The sequence below is a fragment of the Pelophylax lessonae genome (assembly GCF_965119305.1).
Source record: "Pelophylax lessonae genome assembly, chromosome: 5".
NCBI lineage: Eukaryota > Metazoa > Chordata > Amphibia > Anura > Ranidae > Pelophylax > Pelophylax lessonae.
The window spans coordinates 252,564,938-252,582,873 of NC_138772.1; the positions used below are offsets into that span (position 1 = coordinate 252,564,938).

The window sequence follows — 17,936 nt, forward strand, 5'->3', positions numbered from 1 at the left end:
AGCCTGTTCCTCGTGAACACAGACATCAAGGCTGAGGCATCCTTCAAGGGAGCAGAGTTCATCTGCCTCTGGACTAGGAAGAGGTGAGAGGGACAAAGAGCGAGGCAGGCAGGGAGAGGGGTCACTGGGTGGTGAGAACGGCGCTAGGTAATGTCCCGAGCCAGCCATCTCTCCCTGTCTGTGGCTACAAGCTGGGGCGCTGTCCTTATGGATGCCGTCAGTGCCATCTTGGATGTGTCTGGGGTAGAGGCTGTATGGGGATCAAAAAACGATCCATGCCACAATCAAAACCCTGACCAGCCAGTCTCCTCTGACATGAAAACACTGACCGAGGCAGCCAGTCTCCTCTGACATGTGGGAGAGAAGGTGTACTAGAAAAAAAATGCAGAGTAAGGCTCCATGTACACGGGACGCTGGAAATGGCCGTTTAGGAGCAGTTGGGCGTTTTTTTTTAGAAGGCCCTGAACCCATCTACATTTTATCTTATCTGTTCATGTACACCAGGTCGTTTACAGTCATTTGAAGGCAGTTGCGTTCAGGGACTTTTTTTAGAATGCAATTATTTGCGTTCGAACGTGTGTTTCCCGGCGTTTCAAACGCAAAAACGCGACCAAACGCGACCGAGCGCGTCCGAACGCGTCCGAACGCGATGACCCGCGTTTAGCATTTGCGTTTTTCCATTTTAAAGGGGAATAATTTTTTTGAACTCTAGGAACGGTTCTAAAACTTAAACGCCCGCTAAACACGGGTACAAACGCGACCGAACGGACGTTTCAAACGTCCTAAAAATTCCAGCATTCAAAGGGACTTTTAACAATGTCCCGTGTACATGGAGCCTTAGTCTGCAATGTAAGGCTGCTGGAGAGCCATGGACCAGGAGCTCAGTAGAAACATGTCCTAACACGTCCATGTCCTAACACGTCCTATGTGGTTACTGTATCCATTAGGCTCCATTCACACCTGAGCGCATCTTTTCAGGCGTTTTTTTTTTGGGGGGGGGGGGGCTTTTTTTCAGGCTTTTTTTGCAGGTGTTGGGGGCAGGCATTGACATCTAACAAAAACTTGTAATCTGCCAAAAAAGAAGCTCATGTACATTTTTTGAGCTTCAGGCGTTTTGCTTCAGGTGACAAAAGGATCAGATGTGAACAGGGGCCATTGAAAGGAATAGGATTTTGCTTGTGGGACGTTTTGAGACTTTAGAGATGAGCATTTTACGAGCTGAAATACGCTCCGGTGTGAACAGGGCCTTAAATATTCAAGCTTGGGACATGAGGCACACTTTCAAAATCAGGATAACCACTATTCTGCCACAACAAGCAAATGTTCACTTTAAACAGGTTTTTTCACCCAAGTATAAAAGCAGGGATGCATAGATGCGACTCACACAGCAGTCACAAAAGTGGGCACAACGCAGTAGATGTACAGTGAAGCATAATGTTATATGAATTTCTCAAACTGGGGCGAACACTTGGACATGATATAAATGTATTTATAACTTCTTGAGCGGATTTTAACTGGGCTGAGACAACAGCTAAAAACCAGTCCTTAGATTAAGGACATACAGGCATACATTAAATAAAACTGCATTAAAAGACAACAGCATAACCGCATTCTCTTTGCTTTTTCTGAAAACAACCTGCAGAAAATAGAATAAAACTGAAAAAACATCCCCATGACTAAAGTTATATTACTAATTCCTAGAACTGTGACTAAACAAATGCTAAATATAAAGTGTACACAATTTACCTACCCCTACACATAAATAGTTAGTCGCAGATTCCAAAAGACACATTTAATGAAAAGGAGGACATGACATTTTATAAATTCATATATATGTGCACTGCGAAGGCCTATTCAGAAATCACACACTGCAGTGCTGCAAAATTCTGACCCTACTTCCCAACAAACACAGATAACGGTTTATACAAAAATTCCCTATATATGCAGTTGAAAACCTCATTCAGAGCAAGGAAAAAACATTCAATATCTTACCAGAAAAACCAGCGATCCATCCAGGCCCAGCATCTACAGCAATCAAAAACATTTGATTACCATCAGGCTAATAATAAAGCTAGGTCTTTACTATTTAATTTCTTAATACAAATAAAAGAATATGCTGTGGTTATGCACATGTATATTTACATAAAAATCCAAAAATAATAAACCATATACAATGCTATCATACAAAGTGCAAAATGGCAAAGAAAATTAAAGTGAATATCACAATATAATGAAACACAAAATAAATAGCTGCAGTGCGCCTGCATATAAGAAAATGGTAACTACCAGACAAATATACCCTAAAAAACATCAGTGGTCAATATGGGTTTCATAAAATAAAAGCAAAACACTTTCCACACAGCAACACTTGAAAAAAAAAATTATCATCACCAAGAGGTAAGAGGTAAGGATGGCAACTCACTAGGCAGAACCCAAATAATCAGAGGTTCTGGAACCATTTCTCCAAACTCGCTCATGGATGTTTGAGCAAAATTAAAAGAAGGAAACTCCATGGTACAGAGTGTCTAAGTTTTTATGAATATTTATCAAAAAAAGTGTTACTAAACACAGGACCCTACATTCACTATATCTGGTCTCCCACAGTACACAAAACATGGAAATGTACGTATAAATTGCTAATTTCCTTTTCTCATCAGCAGTATATATCAGTCTTGTGACTTCTATCAGTGTCCGGCCGAGCACTGGTTAAAGCTTATAGGAGGGTTTTCCATTCTCCTCTCACTGTCCTACGAGGCCAAGGATGGCCCCTGTCTGTACAGTGCTGATTGGCCCTGTGCTGATCACATGCAAAAAAAAAAAACCTCTAGCAGTACACAAACTGAGCATGTGCAGAGTGCCTCCAAGGCCCTGTACTATCAGCACATGGACTGGGGACAGAAAAAGAAGGGGAGGATTAGGAGAGAGGATCAAACACCCTTTTTACACAATGTGGAGGATTAACCCCTTAGGTTTTACAGTGAGTATAACAAGCATGTTTAACGGACTGATTTTACTGTTGTGGATCTAGTAACACTATTAAAAACATTTCCTGCTATATGCAGCAAGTAGCAAAACATAAAAGCATTACTACCTTGTACTCTGTTAGCAGCATGATGACGCCAGTGCCATAAGTTCTGTCCTACAAGTCAGGGGCTGCGGGTGCTGACCAAAACAGCAACTATTAGGCCTGTTTCACACGGCTTCTGCTTGTAGAAGAGCAGAGTAAACAACAAGTTTTGACAAAGTATTTGCAGAGCTTTCAGCAAGCTTTGTTGAAGCCTTTAACCAATTGCCATCCAGCAATGTACCTGTATGTCGCTGTATTGGACGGGTGATATCTTGGTCATCGCTGCAGCTGGAAGCTGCTAGTTTACTTTTACAGGTGGCGGAAGGGTGGTCTGGTCCCACTCCCTCCTGCCGCTGCCTTTACCAGGCTCTTCTATGCAATCGGGGAGCCCAGTTATGATGCAACACTAATGGCACATTGACACTTTGGGCACTGTGATACTATGGGCACTGACAATGAGGCACGGTGACACTGATGGCACAGCGAGAAACGGTGACACTAATGGCACCGATGACACTGATTACACTGTAGGCCCTTTTGACACGGTGAAACTGAGACGTGACACTGGTGGCACTGATGACTGATGGGCACTGTGACACTGATGGGCACACTGATGGGCACTGTGACACTGATGGGAACTGTGACAGTGATGGGCACACTGATTGGCTCTGTGATGGGCACACTGGCACTGCGGGCACACTTATTGGCACACTGATTGGCACTGTGGGCACACTGATGGGCACTATGGTCACACTGATTGGCACTATGGTCACTGTTGGCACACTGATTGGCACTGTGGACACACTGATCGCTCAACTGCACACTCTCAATGCTCAATAAGTACTCACAGATCTCTCCTTCCTCACACGCAGTCTCTGTGTGAGGAAGGAGAGCTGTCAATGAGAGATGATCTCATAAGTTTACATTTGAAATCATCTCTCATTGGACGTTCCGATCACGTGGTAAATGGCCGCTGTGATTCGCCATTAACCACGATCTGTGATTGGCTGTGTCCAAGGGACACAGATTTTCCCCGATGGGAGCATGCGGGGAGCCTGTTACTGGGAGGCCGTTTAAAGACGGCCTCCCGGAAATTAGAGCCCGCGCTGTAGCCGTCTTTCGGCTATAGCGTGGGCGCGAACAGGTTAATACAGGTAACGAGTGGAGGACAGAGGAGCCTCTTAAAGAAGAAGTTACAGGTCTGAGAGAGCCAGAAATCTTGCTTGTTTGTAGGTGACCAAATACTTATTTTACCGAAGAATTTACCAATTCATTAGAAATCCTACAATGTCATTTGCTGGATCCTTTCCCCCCCATTCTGTCTCTCATAGTTGAAGTGTACCTATGATGAAAATTACAGGCGCCTCTCTCATCTTAAGTGGGAGAACTTGCACAATTGGTGGCTGACTAAATACTTTTGTGGCCGTGTGTGTGTGTGTGTGTGTTAGTTCATAAGTATCCTAATACAGTATAATTATCAAAAACGAAGATATAAGTATAATTAACCTTGTGTCATCTATTTACTTTACAAGACCCTTATGGTCAACCACATCTATATAAAGAACAGAAGTATGTATAAAAATATCTCCATAGAATATAGAACTCTATAGAACTCTTAAGGATATGTGTTTTTTAGACCTTATATTGATTTAATATTGTTGCCCCAGTTTCTGCATATAAATAGAACATCAGTATTGTTTTACTATATGCTCTCTCATATAAGAAATGTTCACCCCTTTGTTCTTAACCACCAAATAATATATACAGCACGAGTCGATTTTATCTGAAACAGATTATATCTGTAACAGATTGTACTCTGGTAGCTGTATCTTAAACCTTTTCTTATGCACCATGCATCAAGAGTATCCGGTACCCCTTGTGGACCTCACTGGCTCTGGATTGTGTGGAGGGCAGGCGGAGTCGGCATGCTGGTACTTATTATCCGCCGGCCCAGCCGCCTCTTAACCGGAGACAGAATGGATATTCGGGAGGCCTGATGAAGGAGCACGTATACTCCAAACACACGCCACACCTGGAAACTGGCTCTCTGTTCCCCTGGTAATGTCTGGCCTTCTCCTCTGCCCACTGACCCGAAGCACCGGATTCCACCAGCGCTGCCGGCAACGTGACACTCTGAGGACCGCAGGCTGCCATCAAGACGGACCCGCAGGATGTGGTTTACTATATGCTGCTCTTGCCTTGCCTGTCTGAGTGCATCTCAAAGTGTATCCTTGTTAAGTTAACACTGCACTTAGATCGGCGCTGCTCTCTGTGTTTGCTTCTCTCCTACAGAGCCTTTCCTACTCTGATGAGCAGGCTGCCCTTCTACTGCTATAGCCCACTCCTCAGATAAACTTGTTGATCTTTTGAACTGTTTAAGACTATGCATTAAGCATATACACGTGGGCATCATGTACTGCACCATTTTAACCCCCTACTCACCCGTCCTTATTTATCTGCAAAGACCTATATAGCGCTAATCATATATACGCTTTACCACTTCAGACAGAACCTCCTCACCATCAAAATGGGGGGCTGTCTAAAGGAGGCCCGGGTCGTATGCGACTTTGTGAGGCGTTAAACTCACAGGCCAGCACCCGTCCAGTGGAGCTAGGTCGTGGCCGACCTAGCACAGAGCTCTTATCTGCGTGCACTCGCTGGCCAGACTGCGGGGGACCACTAGATCCAGATATCCAGCCAGTCGCCCACTCCAGCAGTTGATTGTAGATCTCAAAGGAAATAATCCAGAAGAAATAGAAGGTAAAAAAAAAAAAAGCCATTTAAAAAAGGAAAAAAATTGCCAGGACCAGAGATCCCTACAGGGAACTAGGTCCTTACTCCTGACTATGCAGAAAAAACTGAAAGTTTATAGCCGCGAGGGGGATGATTACCACCGAGGAGTGCTCATAGGCATAGCCAAGTCTTTTCTACCTAGTGCCTCTACTCCTGTGGGGGGCAATATAACCCTGTGGTTCTGAATAATGAGAGCTGTGTCCGACAACTAACAAAAGAGAAATTAAAGCGGAGTTCCGGCCTCGGGGGACAATTTTAGCTAAAAATACCCCGGGACAGTCAGGGCAAGAACATTCCATAATGGATAGCCTCTGAACTGTTCCGGGTCGCACTTACCTGTAAGAAGAGATACTTACCTTGAAAAGTTCTTCTCCACCACTGCCATCTCCGGTGTGGGCAGCTGAAGCCGCAGCGTCCCTCTTCGTGTCCTCTCCGGTGACGTCCGGGTCCCACAATGCACTGCTCCGGCCCCGCTCATCACTTTCGGTGCAGGCGCAGCATCCCTGCACAGCTTCTGGGCATGCCCAGAAGCTGTTTGGCAGGGAATGCCGCGCCTGCACCGGAAGTGAGAAGCGTGGCCGGTGCAGGCGCATTGACTCCTAGGAGCGATGACGTTCAGCTCCCAGGAGTCATCGCAAACCGGAAGAGACGGCGTGGGCCACGACCGCAGAGAGAAGAAGTGGAAGGAAGGGGAGTAGATTTTCTTCTATAATAAGGTAAGTGACCAAAAAAATTCGCAGTATCCATTTTTTTTAGGTTGCACTCAGCAAGCAGATGGCCCAAAATCGTTTTTTTCGATTTTGAGGCCGGAACTCCGCTTTAATACACCCTAATGAAAGCCTTAAGAGCAAAGCTCAATTTTATTCAAAAAAATCCTTATGAATAAGAATTCAACTACAAGTGAGCCTAATTATTCATTAACCACTTCAGCCCCGGAAGGTTTACCCCCTTTCATGACCAGGCCATTTTTTGCAATACGGGACTGCGTTACTTTAACTGACAATTGTGCGTACGTGTGACACTGTACCCAAATATAATTAATCAAAATTTTCTCCTACAAATAGAGCTTTCTTTTGATAGTATTTAATCACCACTACGGTTTTTATTTTATACGTTTTATACAAAAAAAATAGCCAGAAAATTTATGCTATAAAACATATCCAATAAAAACAATTAAAAAAATAAAATGGTAAAAAAAAAAATCCAAATGAGTGTAGTATATTCATTGTTTGCGCAAACGTTTTAGCATCTACAAATTGTGGGATACTTTTATGGAACTGTTATTTATTTTTACTAGTAATGGTGGCAATCAGCGATTTTTAGCGGGACTGTCACATTGTGGTGAACACACAGGACATTTGGCAATTTTGACACTTTTTTGGGGGCCAGTGACACTAATACAGTGATCAGTGCTAAAAAAAATGCACTGTCACTGTACTGACACTGGCAGGGAAGGGGTAAACATCAAGGGCGTTTAAAAGGGTTAAGTGTGCTCCTGTCAGGGTGCCAGGAAACCAGACCATACGAAGATGCAAGAAAAATAAAGCAATTTATTAGAGCAACAACAATAAACGCACAGCAAGAGTGAGGAGCAAAATCAGGAACAGCAGGGGTTAAGTCCAGAGCGGGTAGTCATCCAAGGAGGCATGGAGTCTAGAAGGGGGTAGTCATCCAAGCAGGGATCGAGTCCAGAGGCGGGTAGTCTGCCGATGCGGAATCGAGAGCCAGAAAAGTCATCAGCCAAGCCAAGTCTTGCACGGAGGAACAAAGATAACAGAAGACTGCCAGCAGAGATGCACCTTGGAGCAAAAACACAAGAGCAAAGGACTGCAATCCAACAGGTGATTTTATATATATATATATATATATATATATATATATATATATATATATATATATATATATATATATATATATATATATATATATATCTATATATACAGTGGGTACGAAAAGTATTCAGACCCCCTTAAATTTTTCACTCTGTTATATTGCAGCCATTTGCTAAAATCATTTAGGTTCATTCTTCTTCCTCATGAATGTACACATAGAACCCCATACTGACAGAAAAACACAGAATTGTTGACATTGTTGCAGATTTATTAAAAAAGAAAAACTGAAATATCACATGGTCCTAAGTATCCAGACCCTTTGCTCAGTATTTAGTAGAAGCCCCCTTTTGATCTAATACAGCCAGGAGTTTTTTTATGAAAGATGCAACAAGTCTTTCACACCTGGATTTGGGGATCGTCTGCCATTCCTCCTTGCAGATCCTCTCCAGTTCTGTCAGGTTGGATGGTAAACGTTGGTGGACAGCCATTTTTAGGTCTCTCTAGAGATGCTCAATTGGGTTTAAGTCAGGGCTCTGGCTGGGCCATTCAAGAACAGTCACGGAGTTGTTGTGAAGCCACTCCTTCGTTATTTTAGTTGTGTGCTTAGGGTCATTGTCTTGTTGGAAGGTAAACCTTCGGCCCAGTCTGAGGTCCAGAGCACTCCCTTGATTGCAACCAGTCGTCCTGTCCCTGCAGCTGAAAAACACCCCCACAGCATGATGCTGCCACCACCATGCTTCACTGTTGGGACTGTATTGGACAGGTGATGAGCAGTGTCTGGTTTTCTCCATACATACCGCTTAGAATTAAGGCCAAAAAGTTCTATTTTGGTCTCATCAGACCAGAGAATCTTATTTCTCACCATCTTGGAGTCCTTCAGGTGTTTTTTAGCAAACTCCATGCGGGCTTTCATGTGTCTTACACTGAGGAGAGGCTTCCGTCGGGCCACTCTGCCATAAAGCCCCGACTGGTGGAGGGCTGCAGTGATGGTTGACTTTCTACAACTTTCTCCCATCTCCTGACTGCATCTCTGGAGCTCAGCCACAGTGATCTTTGGGATCTTCTTTACCTCTCTCACCAAGGCTCTTCTCCCCCGATAGCTCAGTTTGGCCGGACGGCCAGCTCTAGGAAGGGTTCTGGTCGTCCCAAACGTCTTCCATTTGAGGATTATGGAGGCCACTGTGCTCTTAGGAACCTTAAGTGCAGCAGACATCTTTTTGTAACCTTTGCCAGATCTGTGCCTTGCCACAATTCTGTCTCTGAGCTCTTCAGGCAGTTCCTTTGACCTCATGATTCTCATTTGCTCTGACATGCATTGTGATCTGGAAGGTCTTATATAGACAGGTGTGTGGCTTTCCTAATCAAGTCCAATCAGTATAATCAAACACAGCTGGACTCAAATGAAGGTGTAGAACCATCTCAAGGATGATCAGAAGAAATGGAAAGCACCTGAGTTAAATATATGAGTGTCACAGCAAAGGGTCTGAATACTTAGGACCATGTGATATTTCAGTTTTTCTTTTTTAATAAATCTGCAACAATGTCAACAATTCTGTGTTTTTCCGTCAATATGGGGAGCTGTGTGTACATTCATGAGGAAGAAGAATGAACTTAAATGATTTTAGCAAATGGCTGCAATATAACAGAGTGAAAAATTTAAGGGGGTCTGAATACTTTTCGTACCCACTGTATATAGATAGATATATATAGTCAGGTTTGCAACATCATCAGTGAGCAACGCCCAGGCAAGTGATGATACAGAGTTTATAAAAGATAGCAGTCTGCACATGTCAAAGATTCCTGCCAACCGGAAGGCAAGACCTTGACAGTACCTTCCCCCTCAACGGCCCCTCCTCTGCGGTGCAAAAAAAACAGTTTCTGAGGAAAGCGAACATGGAAAGCACGGAGAAGGGCTAACCTCACACTCCTCATGATTGCCCACATGAATGGGATGAGAGCAAGAAAGTGAAGAAGTATAGCAATTGAAAACCAACCAATGGCTTCAAAAGTGACACGTGAAAGACAGTGGAGATACGCACGCCAGGAGGAAGATCAAGGGCATAGGCCACCGGGTTCGCCTTACAGAGGTTGCGAAAAGGGCCAACAAAACGGGATGCAAATTTAGGAGTGGGCACCCTGAGGTTGAGATTACGGGTCTACAACCACACCCACTCCCTGACCTGGTACGAAGGAGCAGATAAACATCTCCGGTCTGCTTGAGCTTCTGACGCTGTGCAGAGACCCATAAAGACTCTTGGATCTGCACCCAAGAGGAAGGGAGGGCACGAAGACGATCCTCCACAGCTTGGATGTCCTGTGGCGAGAACAACTTAGGCAACGTTGGTTGGAACCCATAATTGGCCAGGAATGGAGACATTCTGTAAGACGAGTTGATGGCAGAGTTCCTGGAAAACACTGCACAGGGTAGCAGATCCACCCAGTTGTCTTGATGGTCAGAGATATAGCAGTGCAGAAATTGCTCCAGAGCTTGGTTGGAATGCTCAGCAGCACTACTGATGGTAGGCAGAGGAGAAGGAGAGTCGAATACCCAACTGGGAGCAAAAGGCGTGCCAAAACCTGGAGACAAACTGGCTCCCACGGATCGAGACCATCTTCTTAAACAACCCGTGTCAGAGGAAAACCTCCCTGGCAAACACCGAGGCAAGCTCCTGAGCGGTAGACAGCCGCTTACTTGAACAACCGTCTGCCTGATCCATCTGGAAAAGGTAGCAGTAGACGCAGCCAAACCTTTGCGAGAACTGTCCAAATTTCTAAAGACTCAGTAACCGTCAGATAAACCCTTATCGCCCGAACCACATCCAAAGAATGCAAGGCAATTTCCTTCGGATGCTTAGGCTTAGGACATAGGGAGGCAACACGATATCTTCATTAAGATGGAAATCCGACACGACCTTAGGGAGAAAAGACGGATTGGGTCGGAGGACAGAAACACCTCCGAATGAAGGGACCATTCCCCTTGATCCAACACCTGACGACTCAGGTAATCCACTTGCCAATTCTATACACCCGGAACGTGGACTTCGGAAAGAGGCGGAACATTGGCTTCTGCCCAAACCAGAATCTCGGCCACCTTCTTGGCTGCCAGATTACTCTTGGTGCCCCCTTGATGATTGACGTGAGCCGAAGCCTTGGCATTGTCCGACTGTATTCGAACCGGAGAGCCGCGTAGCTGACTCGTCCAGAGGAGCAGGCACAGCTTGATGGTCCTCAGCTCCAGAATATTGAGCGGCAAGGAGGACTCTTCTGCCGCCCAAGTCCCCTGGGCACAGAGCTTCCCCAGCACTCCACCCCAGCCTGACAGGCTGGCATCGGTGGTGACCACCGTCCAGAACAGTGGCAGGAATGACTTGCCCTGACACAGAACAGGTGACTGGATCCACCAGGATAGAGCCGACTTCGTGAGATGGCTCTTCTGGTCCAATGACTGAGGATCCCTGTTCCATTTTGCCAGAATCTCTTTCTGCAGAAGTCTCGAGTGAGACTGAGCAAACAGGACTGCTTCGAAGGTTGATAACATCAGGCCCCAGGCCCTCATGCAAGCCCGCACAGAGGACTGATCGGTTTCCATCAGCAACCTGATCACCCTTTGCAACTTTTGAAGCTTTTCCAAGGACAGAAAGACCCTCGCCAGAGCAGAGTCGCAATGGCGTCAGAGCAGATTTTTTGAAATTGCTCGTCCACCCGAATCCTTGAAGAGTCTGAACTGTTATAGGAATGTTGGTCAACAGATCCGAATGAGAGTCTGCTCGCAACAGGAGATCGTCCAGATATCCCAAAATTGAGATTTCTCACTGATGTAACAAGGCCAGCACAGGGGCCAGGACCTTGTAAAAAAAACTCTGGGAGCGGGGGCGAGACCAAAGGGTCACGCCACACATTGAAAATGCTCCTCTGCCACCGCAGAGGAATCACGGATGTCCCTTGAATATGGGATCGTGGAGATACGCATCTTTGAAATTGGAGGCCAGAAAATCCCCTATTCAAGGATGCCACCACCGACCGAATGGACTCCATTCTTAACTTCTGTACTCGCACAAAGCGGTTCAGAACCTTGAGGTCCAGGATTGGATGCACCTTGCCCTCTTTTCTGGGCACTGTAAACAGGTTTGAATAGATACTTTGAGAGCGTTCCTGCGGAGGAATCAGCACAATCACGCCTTGAGCCAGGAGATCCTGCACAGCTTCCAGAAGAGCTTTCAAACTCTCTGGAGACAGGTGACAAGATTCGACTGTAAAAAACCTGTCCCCCGGCCAGGACCAAAATTCGATTTTGTACCCAGAACAAATCAGTTTGCGAAGCCATTTGTCTTAAAAGAAAGAAAGTCCAAGGTTCCTGAAAGAGGTGCAGACATCCCACCCCAATAAATAGGGGATGGCGCCCCTTCATGCTAAAGAGGACTTGTCTGCAGCACCGGACTGACTGGCCTTGGACTCCAGTGCTTCTTAGCCACTCCAGAAGCTCTTAACGGCTTGCCTTTTTCTAGCACCCCGGGGGGACGAAAAAACGAGGAGGAGGGGGAGGAGGGGGGGGGAGGAGGGAAAGGGGGAGGGTAAGGGGGAGGGGGAGGGGGAGGAGGAGGAGGGGGAGGAGGAGGAGGAGGGGGAGGAGGGGGAGGGGGAGGAGGAGGAGGGGGAGGAGGGGGAGGGGGAGGAGGGGGAGGAGAGGAGGGGGAGGAGGGGAGGAGGGGGAGGGGAGGAGGGGGAGGAGAGGAGGGGGAGGAGGGGAGGAGAGGAGGGGGAGGGGGGGCATGAAAAAAATGTTGGAGGGCACAAAAAAAACTTAGGGGGAGGGGGAGGGGGAGGAGGATGAGGGGGAGGAGGAGGAGGAGGAGGAGGAGGATGAGGAGGAGGAGGAGGAGGAGGAGGAGGAAGGAGGAGGAGGAGGAGGAGGAGGAGGATGAGGGGGAGGAGGAGGAGGAGGGGGAGGAGGAGGAGGAGGATGAGGGGGAGGAGGAGGAGGATGAGGGGGAGGAGGAGGAGGAGGATGAGGATGAGGGGGAGGGGCACTAAAAAAACATCGGAGGGCACTAAAAAAACGTCGGAGGAGGAGGGCACGAAAAAAACGTTGGAGGAGGAGGCATGAAAAAAAACATCGGAGGAGTCAAAATCCTAGCCACCGAAAACAGGCGAGGATGCACCTTCAGCGATTCACACCATGAGATGTACGATTTCCCTGTACGATAATAGATCTTCCTGGAAGTAGACTTCCTGGCCTTCAACAGTGTAGGAATCACAGAATCAGAAAGACCTCTATCCTTCAATACCTAGCTTTCAACAGCCATGCCGTTAAAGCCAGCAACTGTAAAGCAGGATGGAAGGTCGGCCCTTGAGACAACAGAGCTTCCCTGAGAGGAAGTCTCCAACGAGCATCAGCGACAAACCTTACCAGAGCTGCATACCAAGACCGGCGAGGCCAGTCTGGGGCCACCAAAATGACTGGAATACCTTCCACCTCTATTCTACGCAGAAATCTCAGCAGGAATTTCAGCAGAGGGAATGCATAGATCAGCGGATACTGACCCCAAGAAGCCACCAGTGCGACTGTGGCGTCTGTCAGAGGATCCCTAGACATGGCTACAAAACTCTGAACCTTCTTGTTGAGTTGAGAAGCAAACAGGTCGACACCAGACACACAGGAGGTGAAACCCCTCCGGGTGCAGGGGCCACACCCCTGATCCAACACCTGACTCCTCAGGTAATCCGTGTGCCAGTTTTCCCACACCTGGTATGTGCACTGCAGAAAGGGCTGGAACAAACTTTTCTGCCCATTCCAGGATCTTAGCCACCTCCCAGGCAGCCAAGACACTCTTGGTGCCCCCTTGATGATTGATGTAAACCACGTCCGTGGCATTGTCCGATTGAATCCAAACTGGACAACCCTGTAAACGAGTTGTCCAGTGACTCAGGCAAAGCTTTATCACTCTAAGTTCCAGAATATTGATTGGAAGTCTGGATTCTTCTACTGTCCAGGACCCCTGGACGCAGAGCTTTCCCAGGCTGGCGTCCGTGGTTACCACGGTAAAATACAGTGGAAGGAAGGACTTGACGTGGCATAGTGCTAATGAGTGAAGCCACCATATTAGGGCAGTCCTTTTGTTGTGACTCAATCAAATCATAGCGTCCACGGACTTTGGATCTTTGTGCCATTTAACAAGAATCTCCCTTTGTAAGGGTCTCGTGTGGAACTGAGCAAACAGAACCGCCTCGAAGGTTGACCCCATCAGGCCCAAGGCCCGCATGCAAGTCCGCAGACAGGACAGATTGCTGGCTAACAGCAAACAAATAGCCCCTGCAACCTTTGCAGCTTGTCCGGATTAAGAAAAACCCTCGCCGAAGCGGAGTCCAGAGTCAGGCCCAGATAATCCAGTCTTAAGGATGGTATCAGGGCAGATTTTTTTAAATTGATGTTCTAACCGAACTCTTACAGAGTCCGTACAGAAATTGTCAAGTCACCCAACAGGGCTGAATGTGAGTCTGCTCTTAATAGATCGTCCAAGTACCCCAGTATCGTAATCCCCCATAGTCACAGTAATGTCAACGGCAGAGCCAAAACTTTGGTGATGACCCTGGGGGCAGAAGCGAGACCAAAGGGTAATGCCACAAATTGATAATGCTCTTCTCCCAACAGCAAAGCGAAGAAAACGCTGGTATCCAGCATAAATAGGGATGTGTAGATATGCGTCCTTAATATCTATGGAGGCCAAAAAGTCTCCTTGGTGTAGAGAAGACACTACCGCGCGAATGGACTCCATTAGAAACTTCTGTACCCGCACAAAGTGGTTCAGAGCCTTGAGGTCCAGGATTGGACGTACTTTGCTTTCTTTCCTGGGAACAGTAAACAGGTTTGAATAGAACCCCTGAAAGCGTTCCTGAGAAGGAATCGGCACAATCACCCCTTGTGGCAGCAGATCTTGTACAGCCTCTTGTAGAGCCCTTAATCGCTAGTCGAGACCAGAATTCGATCTTGTAACCCGATCGAATCAGTTCGTGGACCCATTTGTCCTGAATCAAGGAAGTCCAGTGTTCCGGAAAGAAGCGAAGATGTCTCCCAAACCCCAGAAACGGTTGGAGGGCGTCTCTTCATGCAGACAAGGATTTCCCTGCAGATCCAGATTGGCCTGTTCTCGGTTTACCCGACCATGGCTTCTTGGAACCCCCAGAACATCTGAATAGCTTAGCTGCTTTCTCTGGAATCAAAGAGCCGCCTATGAGCAGTAAATAAAGGCCCCGTCTATTATGCGGTGCCATGACTTTGGTGGATTGGGGTAGAAGAGTACTTTTCCCACCCGTAAGGCCTTTTATCAACTCAGCCAGGGAGGATCTAAACAACCTATCCCCCGTAAAGGGAAGGTCAGAAAGAACCTTTTTGGAAGCCTGGTCCACAGACCAGCTTTTCAGCCACACGATGCCCCTAATGGCAATCCCCACCGCACTCTGGCTACCAGTGGACGCATCACATATACAGAAGGGCTTGAACTATTTGGTCCGTTACCTCTATCAGGCACGGTGAGAGCAGCTTTGTTTCCTTGGCATCTTTTAGCAACTTTGTCCATTCTCCATTCTGTGATGGTCTGTGACACCAAAGTGATCACAAAGACCGGTTTTAGCATGAAGCTAGCTAACACATGCAAATGGCAGGATAGAGACTCAATCCTATTCACTGGCACCACCAACATTTGTTTGATGCGCCCCCACTGTTCACTGACAATGTTGTCAAAAAGTTCCAGACAGGGAAGGACCTTGCTAGACTTCTGGGCTTTGCGGGTTCCAAAAGACACTTGCATCCCTGACGCTGTAGACTCATCCGCCATTTGTAAGGTTTCCTGCACCAACACTAAGTGCCTCCACCAGCACGCTTTCACGCATGGCAGCTGATGAGGAAATGTCCTCCTCGCCGTCAGAATGCGAAGACACAGAACCACCAGGATGGTATGCGTCCGCAGCGGCCACATCTACAAAACCTGTCAGATGCATGATGTCCTTCAGCTGCAGTGTACAGGATTTTTATTGCTCACACAGGAATGTTAAAGGAATAACATGCTGCAATTTTAGCACCGTTAGCAGCACTGCACAGTGAACTTCAACTAAATCAGTTGGAAAAGAAGTATTGAAGCCTAGTTGCTATTTTGAAGACATAAGCTCTTAACGTCACCGGAGATCTTCTGAACTACGCAAACCTGTAAAGATTTTTCTATAGATACTTTAGTTCACAAACAGTAACTATTTTCATGTAAATCCCACTTTCCTATGTCATGGATCTTCCCTAGCAATTATATATTGGACATTATATATATATATATATATATATAGTAACTACATCCGGTGCCAGATTTCCTGGAATGATGTGACAGCTTATGGGTACGACACTGGATAAAAGGACACAAAAAAGAAGTAAAAGCTGACTTAATTCTGTTACAGAAACTTTCTTCCAGCAAAGGTTGACACGGCCAAGCTACATCTCGCAGCATCTGCCACAGACAGTCCCCCCTTCTTTATTTTGGGGAATACCTGAGAATACCGGGACAAAGTTTTACTTCCACGGGACAGCAGAAAGCCAAAAGCTTGGGGGAACGTCCATTATACATACAGCTGATGGTGCAAAAGATATCCAGAGGTCATTTAAACACCTATGTCCTAATTTTATCTGGTAAGAGGCTATATACTCTTGACCGTTCACGAGGTGGGCAGAGCTTGTCTATCTACATCACTGCACCTATGTTTTTTTGGAGATTTTATTACTTTCACCCGTCTGGTAAGGGGAACACCTGCACCTTTTGCTATAGAGTTCACCTGTTGTGAATTGGGATCTTTCATTCAAGCACCGATGTGATTATTTGCACTTTAGGACTTTCATGAACTTTTTATGGAATTTGTTGTTCAAGATCCCATACTTAATTTCATTATTTGGTTTTACACCCATTTGCACGTATTGTTTAAAGTATTATAATTTATGTGAATTTTAGCACACTATTTATTTAATACAAACAAAAGTAACAAACATGAGAATGCCTAAACATGGGGGGGGCGTGGCCAGAGCGGGACAGAGATGGACGCCTGATCTCCTGCTCCGCCGACAGACGACTCCATCCAGCGCCATCCCCAGCGACCGGAACAGAATCCCAGCCCGCTTTCAGCTCTAACTGACCGAGGCACACTACAGCTATGTCCCGCAAGCGCAAGGAGGAGAAGGGGCCGAAGAAACTGACAGCATTCTTGCCGCAGCCGGCCCGAGGTGGTCAACAAGATGGCCCTGGCGATCTGGGTCTTACCGCCTCGGGGAAGCAGCGGGTACACTATACGGACCTGCCGGAGGACACTGCTTATGCTGACACCCTTCACTCAGGTACCCTCTCCCCCTTTGCCTCTGCACCTTCCAGCCCCTCATGCACAAGCCCGGCCAAATCAAAGATGAGCCTGGAAAGCGCTGACAAGGCCTCAAAGCCTGGGAGCTCGAGTAACCCCTTGCTGCCCATCTCCCTGGGGACATCTCCATTTGCGACCTTTCCCACTGTAGGCCAGCCTATCATGGATACAGCTCTTAAGGACATGATGTATGCCCTCCATACCTCTCTCCAAGCAGACATTGTGACACTTGCTAACAAATTCTCAGCAGAAGTCCACTCCCTAGGGGACAAGGTTCACACCGTAGAATCCTCCATATCAGAGATTGCAACCACTGTTAATGATTTGGTAGAGGCACATGAAGAAAATATTGATGAGCAACATTGGCTCAAAGCAAAACTCGCAGATCTGGAGGACCGCTTCAGAAGAAATAATCTTAAAATATGTGGCATACCTGAAATTGTGCTACCTGCTGAGCTACACAAATTCGCCACGGATGTATTCCTAGCTATACTACCTGGAGCGTCTCCCCTGGAGCCGACTATTGACCGTATTCACAGGGTTCCAAAGCCCCCTTTTCTCCCTCAACATGTGACACGTTGCTGTGTGTGCACTTCTACCAAACTAAAGAATCAATTTTGACAAAAGCTAGATCCCTGGGCAATCTCCCTGACCCCTATTACGCAGTGCAAATTTTTGCGGACCTCTCTAAGCACACCCTGGACATGCGCAGGCAACTTTCCACCATTACCAAAGCGCTGCGCAACCATAAACTGGCTGAAGTGGTTAAGTTGGTGCGAATGGCAGCCAGGATATGATCCGAAGGTATGACCGATGCCGGCACGCAGTCTTCCCTGAACAACTCTGAATACTGGCGAGAC

At 46.8% G+C, this 17,936-nt stretch overlaps 1 protein-coding gene across 3 annotated transcripts in view; it reads right to left on the bottom strand.

Moving 5' to 3' along the window:
• Nucleotides 1-17,936, bottom strand: part of MARCHF6 (membrane associated ring-CH-type finger 6) — a 1,229,180-nt gene that overhangs the window by 727,128 nt on the left and 484,116 nt on the right. For all 3 annotated transcript variants that reach the window (XM_082259541.1, XM_082259540.1, XM_082259539.1), the window contains exon 9: nt 1,993-2,025. In XM_082259541.1, coding sequence (XP_082115667.1) covers nt 1,993-2,025 — 33 coding nt within the window. The remainder of the gene's footprint in view (nt 1-1,992; nt 2,026-17,936) is intronic.